Genomic DNA, 11,571 nt, shown 5'->3' on the forward strand with positions numbered 1-11,571 from the left:
AGGTCATGCTGAGTTTCTAATGAAACGTGATGATGATTCATAGTAGATCATACTATCATCATGTGTCATGTTACATAACTCATTCATTCTACTTAACCTCTGAACATATCAAGAAAATATATTCTTGATAGTTCCATCCTCAGGGATCCTGGTAATTTGACAAATCAAATCATGCTAATACACTCCTTTCTGCTTAGAATATTATAATCATTCGAAACTCCATACTTAAGAATCCTGAACCGTTACTCGCTTTACTAGAGGTCGAGAAGATAATAAAAAGGCAAAGAGCTCCGAAACATAAGGGAAGATATAAAACTCGACAACAATACAGAAATCATAAACCGTGTACATTAATACGAATAGCAATATAGAGACACGGGAGTATGAAAAACACAATAACTCCAAGAGCGAAGTAGAAGTAAACAGATTCCTTCGGTGGTAGATGAAAAAGGAGAATGATCGATATGAAAGTCAAGAATATATCCAGAATTAAAACAGGAAGAAGCATATTGACTGATGATTTGGAAGCATGAATTAAATTATAGAAAAGGGGAGTGGTAGAAAGTAATGGAACGGAAGAAGTTCATTTATAGTGAAAATACTAGAGAAAGCAATCGAGACAGATCATCGCATTTTACTAATTTCCTTAATTACCAAAGAACCGAATCTTATATAGATTACAAAGATTTTCTCTAAATCCCTTGAACTTCGGAATTCAACCATGACTACGACAAAAGTTATGATGAAACTTACTTTACTCATCTCACTCTTTTGTAATAGCTTCACTCATACGCTTCGAATAATCGAATTATTTATTCCTTATTACTCAATGGTAATAAAACTCTATTTATCATCTTATATGAGTCATGAAAATATACTTATTGTCAGCTATGATGATCCCACTCAAATTTCGGGACGAAATTTCTTTAACGGGTAGGTACTGTGACGACCCGGAAATTTTTGACCAAATTTAAACTTAATCTTTATATGTTTTCGACACGATAAGCAAAGTCTAGTAAATTGAGTCTCAAAATGTTTGAACTATTTTTCATGAATGCATTTGACCTTGACCATTCCCAACGATTCACGAACAATTAATTGTAAATAGATATGTGTGTATGTATATATAAATAATAATTCGAAATATAAGTTGGAAGTATTATATGTTGTTGTTATTAAAAGTTAATAAAATAAAAATAAGATATTATAATAATTATTATTTAAAATATATCTCTACATATAAATAAATTATATTAAAAATAAATACTAAATGATTGTAATACTCGTTTGATGTTCCGATTGATATTAAGCAAGTTAAATTCAAACTTATATAATTTTAAAATAAACGGTGATCCAAAAACGAGCTATATAAATTTTAGATTTATTAAAAATATATTTAGGAGCTAATTAATAAATTTCAACACTTTTTATATTTCACTCAAAAATGAGAGGGACAGTTGATGTAATTTTTATTTCATAATTTATGATCGAATTTAATACCATAATGACCAAAATAAATAAATATAGTTAATTTAAAAATAGGAGATTTTTTTGAAGACTTTTATTTGCCACTGATTAACCACGAAGCACGATATATCCCCGTTTTAAAACGTAGGCTCAAGAAATTAAAAAGGATGGCTGCTAAGTTTTCATTTTCACACGTTTATTTTTGTTATATTATTATAATTATTATAATAATAATATTTTTGATTATTACACTAACTTTACAGATACATATATGTAAATTTCACCAATATGAAATAATGAATGAAGTCATCACCTAACCCACTTGATGTTACTATTTTTCAATCAATCGTTAATTTTTATTTTTTTTTCAAAAGCAACCACTAGATTCTTTATATGTATACATACTTATGCATAGTATATGGAGATAGATCATCTTTATTCTCCTAAATCACTTTCATCGCCCTTAATCTAACCACCCTTCACAATCACTAGTCTTTCTCTATCTCTTTTCTCCAATTCTTTGCAACCGTCCGCCACCACCACCTTCAAGACCACCATGAACAACAATCACCTTGCAAACCATTAAACCACTTGATCACCACCCATCGGCTTCATTTATAACCATTACCTCCTTTTCTTATTCGATCAACCATGCACCACTTTCTTCGCCGAAACAACCATGCATACCCATTTTATGTTTATATTTCGAATTAGCAACCAACCTCATCGAAGGTCTACTGCAATATACTTACTTCAACTTCTGTCTACACTTGGTTACTTCGGTCGACACCCATTTAAACCACCACTCACAACCATCAACGATTGCTACTACTACTTATTGTTACTTTCTGTTTCTATTGATTAACCGAGAAGAAAACCAACACCATCTCACAATTACTGATAAAGCCACGATATTTCTTTCTGTTTCTGATCTAACTCGAACTAGGCTGTTACGCGCCTCATTTTTTTAGTTCCTATGATAAGTATGATGCTGTGATTATTATACTAATAATAATGGAATAATTAAATAAAGAATGATGATGCATATTGGTTTGGTTTCCAACGAACCCCACTCATCACTTCTTGTAGACATAATTCAAAATGCAAAGTTGGACTTAATATTGTTATTAATTATTCGATGGGGCCAGAGAGGGTAACACATGCACACATACGAATTATAGTTCACTGGATATATTTTTTTGTGTTGGGCCGATAACAAATGGAAATCAGATTGGGCCAGGATGTATTTCGGTTGAGCCTATATTTCGTTTGTTTATTGGGCTGATGGATTTGTAACCGGATCATTCCCATCTGATTACAACAACAAATGTTCCTATTATTTTTTTTCTTTCGAAGGAAGTACGTGGAACCATGGTGATCGTAATATGATAAACATGATGATGCTTATGATTCACGGAAGAAGTATGTTGATGATGGTTACGTGAGATGATGATAATATAATATAGAGTAATGATGCGAATGACGCATGATGATGGTGAATACCTGTTAGAGACGATGAAGGTGATTAAGGTGATGATAGCAAGTAGATGATGATAATCTTGAGATGAGGATGATTATGATGTTAGACGATGATAAGAGTGTGGTTAGGATGAAGATAGATAAATGATGATGATGGTATGATATTAGATGATTAGGAATACATGAATATGAAAATGATAAAATGGGTTTTGATTTAAAAAGATGAAGGAGAAAAACAGTTAATATGGGTTATAAGTTTATATTTCGGTATTAGAACAGAAACATAAAATAGATCAGGTGGTTAGGAGGATGTCGTTTTAACAAGAGGTCCTGGATTCGAACCCAGTCCACTACAATTGTTTTTTTTTTTTTTAAGCATCAAGAGAAGCTGCTGGGCTGTGATCTGTTATGTAGTTGGACTGAAATTATAGAATTGGGTCTGCGAGTTAATCATGAAAGCAAGCATGATCCGATGGTTAAGTGTGTTTAGGTGTGAGCAGGAGGTCGCAGGTTCGAGTCCGGTTTGGGACATTTCTTTTTAGAAAAGCTTTATGAGGTAGTTTTCTAATAATCATTATTATTATTATTATTATTATTATTATTATTATTATTATTATTATTATTATTATTATTATTATTATTATTATTATTATTATTATTATTATTATTACTATTACTATTATTATTATTATTATTATTATTATTATTATTATTATTATTAACTAGTATTATCATTACAAACAATTTTTTTAAGTAATATTTTTATTATTAATATTAAAATTATCAATATTATTATTATTAGAATTATCATAATTTTTATCATAATTAGTATTATTTTTATCATTATTATTATTACTATTAATATATCAAATGAAGATTTTCTACATAAAAATATATTTATGACATAAAACCTAATCATATTAATACTTTTGAAATAAATATTAATTATCTATATAAAGATAAATATATCTAATTAAGTTATTAATAAAACACATGATATTAGATAACAAATAGAATCACTAATAATATATATATATATATATATATATATATATATATATATATATATATATATATATATATATATATATATATATATTCGATTACCATTACATGTATTAATATACATGATTGAATAATAGGTTCGTGAATCCAAGGCCAACCCTGCATTGTTTAATATAGTCATATGTATTTTTACTACAAAATACATTAGGTGAGTTCATTTACTCCCTTTTACTTTTTACATTTTTGGGACTGAGAATACATGCACTACTTTTACAACTACTTTATTAAATGCTTTTGAAATACATTTTGAACTGCGAATGCATGAAATGCTTTTATAAATGTATGACGAGATAGACACAAGAAAAACATTCCTCGAATGAATTATGTGGACGTGATAATTGCCACCATTGAATTATGTGAACGTGATAATTGCCACAATTGATATGAATATTTTTCCCCTGATTATTATTGCTTGGTAACCTAAGAATTAGGGAACATCACTAATTTTGAGAATTAGTGCACGCCTAATTCACGCGAATCCTAAAGGTAGCTACCAGGTTTAACACCCCCACCCAGAATGTTCACTAGACGGAAGGGCTAGTGGGCGTGGTGTTTAGTACTTCGAAGTTTATATGATTATTATACAGACGAGATGTTCTGTTTTGGGGATATTATTATGCGCATTATATGTTAAGGTCGGTTACCAAGCCAAGCTATGAAAGCAATGAAAAGTGAATGTTATGTATCGAGAGAATGATTTTATACACAGGTTATGTGTATGTTATTTTTGTGCACGAGATATGTGTACGGTTACTAAGATTTATGAAAGATGGTTTCGTACACGAGAAAGGTGTACTGTATTTAAAAGATATCGCATGTACATTACATGTGGGTATAGGATTCAGGCCCATTTGTACCATGCAGCATTTAAATCTTGTGGTCTATCAAAATTACAGAATTTTATTGTTTTATGATAAACCTATGAACTCACCAACCTTTTGGTTGACACTTGAAAGCATGTTTATTCTCAGGTATGAAAGAAATCTTCCGCTGTGCATTTGCTCACTTTAGAGATATTACTTGGAGTCATTCATGACATATTTCAAAAGACGTTGCATTCGAGTCGTTGAGTTCATCAAGATTATTACTAAGTCAATTATAGTTAGATATATTATGAAATGGTATGCATGCCGTCAACTTTCAATGTAAAGAAAGTTTGTCTTTTAAAAACGAATGCAATGTTTGTAAAATGTATCATATAGAGGTCAAGTACCTCGCGATGTAACCAAATGTAATGTATTCGTCCAGATAGATTAGGACGGGTCACTACAATTATACTCTTTATGGGTATTTTCTAGGCAATAGAGTGGCATATCCGGTGGTTAAAAATTATGTTTCAAACGTATGGAAGAAATTCGGGTTGGAGAAAATAATGATGAACTCTAAGGGTTTCTTCTTTTTTAAGTTTGTATCGAAAACTGGATGGCAAGGAGTTCTTGAATCGGGCCCGTGGATTATTCGTTCAATGCCTATTACTCTCAACATTTGGTCCCCTGATTCCTTTAACAAAGGAGGACCTATCCCGGGTCCCGGTTTGGGTGAAGATTCATGATATCTCGATTGCTGGATATACCGAGACGTGTTTGAGTGTCATAGCATCAAATATTGGTTATCCTATGAGGTTGGATTCATATACGAGTACAATGTGCATTGAGTCGTGGGGGAGGCCAAATTTTGATCGAGCATTGATTGAAGTATCGTCGAATAAGGAGTTAAAAGAGAACATCAAGTTGGCGATTCCGAGTATTTATGGTAAGAGTAAATCCGTATGTTCTTTAAAGGTGGAATATGAATGGAAGCCTCCACGATGTGCGTGTTGTGCTATCTTTGGACACACAGATTCTCAATGTCCAATTTTGTGGCATTCAGATGCCCAGGATCCAAAAATGGTGAATTCGACAGTGGTGACTGTTACCAAAGGTAATCAGTCTATTGATGAAGATGGTTTTCAGGTAGTTGGAAAGAAGGTGGCTAAAGAGGTGACGAAGGGTAGTAACAAGCAGAAGGTTACTTTTGGTGTAAGTAAACCGAAGCAAAGATTGATGTATAGGCCCAAGAAGAACAATGATTCTAATAATGGTTTGCATAAGAGTGTTTCGGGGGACAAAAAGCAGCCGGAAGTTGGGACAAGTAAAAGTTCTCAAGTGAAGACTCATAACACGTTCGATGCTTTGAGTAAAGAGGCGTTTAGTTTAATTGATGAAGAAAGCAATGTTGAATCTGATAAAGATGAAACTTCTGTGTTTATGGCTTCGAAAACTCATTCTAAGGATAGAACTATGTTTGGTATAAAATCAGGCTGGTTATAAGTTGTGTATGTGGTTAGGCAGATAATTTTTGCTTTGGTCTTGCTAGTTCTTTTGTGTATAGGTTCTAGCTTGGTTGTTTGGTAGTTCGTGGGGCCTCTTGGTCCGCTTGAGGTCGTTTGTGCTTTCTTGTTTCTGTAATATTATTATTTTTTAATAATATTTATCGGGTAAAACCTTTTACCAAAAAAAAATACGTTTAAATATGTTATTAATTTGAATTTGAATTTTAATTCGGTTTTCGGTTAACTAAATTTAAAAATTTCGAAACCAAAAAACGAATTACGATTCCGGTTTCGGTTTTGATCGATCCTGTTCAAAAAATTCGGTTTGAATTTTTTTAATTTAGATTCGATTCGATATTCGTTCGGAAACCAAATTTAGTAATCTGATATCTTGCATCATTTCACATGACCAAATGAATACAAAATATATCGTTCATACAATCAAGTATATCATTTTCAACAACTTTAATTTATTTATAACAAAACAAACCAGAAAATGGAACACGAAAAATTCGCTGTATGGTATAGCAATCCTCAATGGTATGATAAAACATACAACAATATCACTTTCATGTAAAACACGCCATAATCAAAGCAACTTCAAGCTTTACCATCAAGCTGCAACAGGTGTCTTGCGGTTTGGCTCAAACACAAACTTCACAAGCGATTCTTTGATCGATAAGAGCTCGGGAAACTCGGTTTTCAACTTTGTGGTATCGAGCTCGTTGTTGCTTCTTGGTGCAACAATCACTTTTGCTTGTTCCTCAAGATTGAAGTTCTTCCATGTGTAGTTCGGGTCAATGTACTCACGGTACAATTCTAGGACCTCGTTGTGGCTAACACAACCAGGGTTAGTGAAATTGTAGATCCCGGTTAGGTTTCTTTTAGCCATTTCAATGGAGATTGGGAGGAGTTCATCAAGAATGGTCATGGAGTTTGGGATGTTGACGACTTTCTCATAACGAGAGATTTTAGTGATGAAGTTTCGGGGGTTTGTAAGATCTGATGAGATAGGCATTCTTACGCGTAATGTGCATACATTTTCGTAGTTTTTCAAGAGTTCCTCTACCTGCAGGGTAAACAAGAGACAATGTATAATTGACACATATACGTATTTTAAACGTGAAATTGTTTCTCTAAAATGCACATCAAGATCTTAAATCTACATCATGACATTGTAAAGTTCATACAAAACATATCATGAACACAATTGTAGAGAGGGACACAGGGTCTGACAAGATCAGGGTCATTATCAAAATGTTCATAATTGTTTCCGGGTCGAGTAAATGTAAACGGGTAAACGGATAGGGTTTTTCCTATTCAGCCTAAATGTGAGTATTTTAATGCGGCCTAACTGGGTCGAGCCTTTTCCACGGCCACCCCAAAATAAGCTGCTAAAGAGAGGTTTGAACCTGAGACCTCTTGTGAGGAAATCAACGGTTTAAGTCGAGTAAATGTGAGATATTGAAAAGAAAAACACAAAAGTTTACTAATTTCTACAAATTTTAGCCTTTATTTAACATTTCCCATTCATATCATCATATGGCTCACCTAAGTAACCGCAGAAACTAAACAGAAAAACAAAACAAAACAAATCAAAAAGCATGGATTTCACTTCAACTTACACATACAGAAACATCCAACACAATTTATTAGAGGAGGTGATTGCATAAATTCCCAGATCTAATGCAAACTAGGCACAAATCTTCAAAATACGCTAAAGTTTGATAGAAATGAAATTTCAGAGACTAATTCCTCTTAAAGTTTGATCATTCAGTTAATATTTTCACTCCATGGGACCCTAAACATAAGTCTCGTTCAAGTAAAAAGTGGCATGAACCATTAGAAACTAATAAAGCTTAGTCTTTTCTCTCAAATGCAACACAAGACTCTAGATCCACAACATTTTATTAACAAATTCACATAAAACTATCATAACATATAGATCACTAGAATTTTGAATAAATATGCAATGAATCTTGTGATGATTTTATAATATTTTTGTTGCTAACATGTGTCTGACTTTGGATTTTGATGTAAATATTCAAAAGAAACATAACCATTTAACGGTTTACTTTCACACTTACTCTGTATATCTTATCTTATATATCTTAGTCCATGGGTCCATAGTACTTATACTTCAATATGACATGTAATTTGGGACCCATGAAAGGTAAGTACTAACCGAATGATAAAGCTGCTATAAATTGTAAAGAGAAGAGATGAGGTGTCTTCTTCAACCGTCCATTCTCATTAAACTTTAGACAGTTGAAGAAAAATGTGATGTTGAAGTAAACAATAAGTTCTTACAGTTTTTATCATATATTAATGGTTTTATCTTTGGTTAATACGTTCAAGTTATGGGTTCATCATTGGTCTCATTGATATAACTAGTACAGATGCATAAAATGAGACATGGGGCTGTTTAATTTTTTTTTTCTATATAGTACTGTTTTCATTTGCCTCATAATCGAAAAAAGTGTCTGATTCTATGTCTCCTAAAAACAGTCAACATCCAGATTAAATGAAAAAAAACAGTAATTTTACTTACTAAATTGAAAGCTCACAAGCCCAATGAAATTAGAACCCAATATCAGATCCACCACATTTTTGCAACAAACTAACTAGAACCCAATATCAGTTGATAATAAAATTTACACTATTGCACTAGTTTTAGTGAAATGATAACATGGATCCATGAAATGAATATGTACTTTGGTGAAATGATTACATGGACCTTAGATCCACCATATTTCCATTGCACAAATCTTCAACATTATAAAAAAGCTCTAAGAAATATGGATCATCATAAATACCAATTTTTATGTTGTAGTTCCCAAAGTAATACACTAATAATAATATACGGAGTAATATAATAATAATGATGAGATGATGATGATATAATAATAATATTATAATATATACTCCAATAAAATCTAACGTTCGTCATTCAAATACCATACCAAGATCTTAGATCCACCCCTATTTTTTTTAAAATAAAACAAATTCACATAAAAATACAAAATCACACATAATTAAAAGGCCAACCAACTTTAAGAAAAAGGTAAAAACAATAGAAAACAAACTTACCATAGCTTTAGTCTTGGAGTAAAAAGATCCAGTAAAATTGGGAGTATCCTCTTCTTTAAAACCGACACCCGACCCGAGCTGATGATCCGAATCATACTCAAAAATACACCCAGTAGCATAATTAATCAAAATCAACCCCTTTTCAAGGCACACGTCAGCAAGAGTCAACGTCCCGACAACATTTGTACGGATAGTCTCAACTTTATGTGACTCGCACCAGTCAACGTTTGGTCGGCCGGTGACGCCAGCAGCGTTAAACACGTGAGTAGGGTTCACGGCAGCTAGGTCGGCGACGAGGGTGTCACGTGACTCGAGCCTGCCGGAACCGTAAGTATATTGGATGTTTTGTGATTCACAGATTTTGCCGAGTAGACCGCCTATCCAACCGGTTCGACCGTAGATCAAGAACTTAAGTGGAGTAGCGGCTGAACCGTTGGATTGCGAAACCATTTTCGATATGTTTTTGTTAATTGTGAAGTGTAGAGATTGAGATATATATAGATATAGAGGGACTAATGATGGGCTAAAAATGCGTTTATATGAGTGTATGGAAGATGGGAGAGAGATGCGCCAGCTGTTTTTAATTGTGTTTTTATTTCGTATTATATAAATAAGTAGTTTTATTTTATGAGTCTCATTTGACATTTGTATAAATTAATAGTCGATAACGGTATTGACACTTATCAAATGTATAATATAATTACAATAAAAAAATTAGTTATTACTGATAACATTTGTATCGAAAACTTTAATATTGAATACTAACGCATAGATTATGAACTCGTTCATTGAAATCATTTTAACTTCAATTGACAAATAAACACCAAACATGAACCACTAAAAAGTTGTTTTAAAACTGATCGTTAACAATAATATTTTATGTACATCTCTAATTGTATATATGTTTTTCGTACAAACTAATTTCATTATGTCAAAATCTCAAACGAAGTAGAACAGACGTACATCTAAATATCAATAAAAATGATCAAATAACTATTTTAACTTCAATTGACAACCATGAGCCCATACGTTTATATAATATCCTATAAATATTATATTAATGTAATTTTAAAATTTATGCTGTTAATTAATTTTATATAATATAAATATCATATAACACCCGAGATTTTTTCCTTTTAAAATACACATCGGAAGTCAATTATTAACTATTAATTACACATATAGTCATATTTCACAAAATCACTGGTGTTACTTAATTACAGATCATGTTGTAAAGTCGTTTACATAAAACATCATAGTCACACTGTGTCAAACATCTTCATTTGCCCTGCTATACCCACCAAAAGCCACTAATATACACCTGCAAGGAAAAATACTGTGGGGAAATTAGCACACCGCTAAGTGAATAGAAATATCAAATAGGATATCACTATAAGCTCTAAGCACAGCTTAAGGTCACAAGTCACAGGCTACTAAGTCACTAGCACAGAATTGATCACAAGAGGACCGGCGGCCTGGCCGGGCCATTAATACTGAAACACTGGTATAGTCTTCCAGACGTGACGCACTCGTCATTCACACTATACCACTATATTAGTAACACAAGAACCCAACCCAATTCCTATTGTACAAGACACCCCGTTAGGAATGGTTGACCTCTTCCGTCGCACACAACACCTCGACGGATCACTGAGTGTACACATAATCACATAATATCACAGTCACTGGTCACTGACTAAAGGCACAATCTAATCGTACATATCTGGTCAATTGGAGCATATCACTCATCATAGCACAAGACACTACACTGTCTTAGTACTATATAACAATATCCGAAAGGATAGTCCCACTCACCGATACCAGCAAAACTCAATGGTCTTATATTACTGAGTCTTCACTTCCACTTTATCACCTGAGAATCACAAAATATCCCAAGTTAATAATATATCCAAGTGTTGAAACATAGATTCATATTCAACAGAAATATTCTGAAGAGACCCGTCCTAATCCATCTGGACCTCTATATGATACAATTTTACAAACATTGCATTCGTTTTTAAAAGACAAACTTTCATTACATCGAAAGTTGACGACATTCATACCATTTCATAATATATCCAACTATAATTGACTTAGTATTAATCTTGATGAACTCGACGACTCGAATGCAACGTCTTTTGAAATATGTCATGAATGAC

At 32.6% G+C, this 11,571-nt stretch overlaps 1 protein-coding gene across 1 annotated transcript; it reads right to left on the reverse strand.

The window, feature by feature from the left end:
* Nucleotides 1-6,754: 6,754 nt before the first annotated feature.
* On the reverse strand, nt 6,755-9,971 carry LOC139891665 (bifunctional dTDP-4-dehydrorhamnose 3,5-epimerase/dTDP-4-dehydrorhamnose reductase-like). The gene is made up of 2 exons (XM_071874648.1): nt 9,413-9,971; nt 6,755-7,391 (listed from the first exon to the last, which is right to left on the reverse strand). The coding sequence occupies exons 1-2, from the start codon at nt 9,860-9,862 to the stop codon at nt 6,936-6,938; spliced, it is 906 nt and encodes a 301-aa protein (XP_071730749.1). The 5' UTR covers nt 9,863-9,971; the 3' UTR covers nt 6,755-6,935.
* Nucleotides 9,972-11,571: the final 1,600 nt, after the last annotated feature.

The sequence above is a fragment of the Rutidosis leptorrhynchoides genome, chromosome 2, assembly GCF_046630445.1.
Source record: "Rutidosis leptorrhynchoides isolate AG116_Rl617_1_P2 chromosome 2, CSIRO_AGI_Rlap_v1, whole genome shotgun sequence".
Taxonomy (NCBI): Eukaryota; Viridiplantae; Streptophyta; class Magnoliopsida; order Asterales; family Asteraceae; genus Rutidosis; species Rutidosis leptorrhynchoides.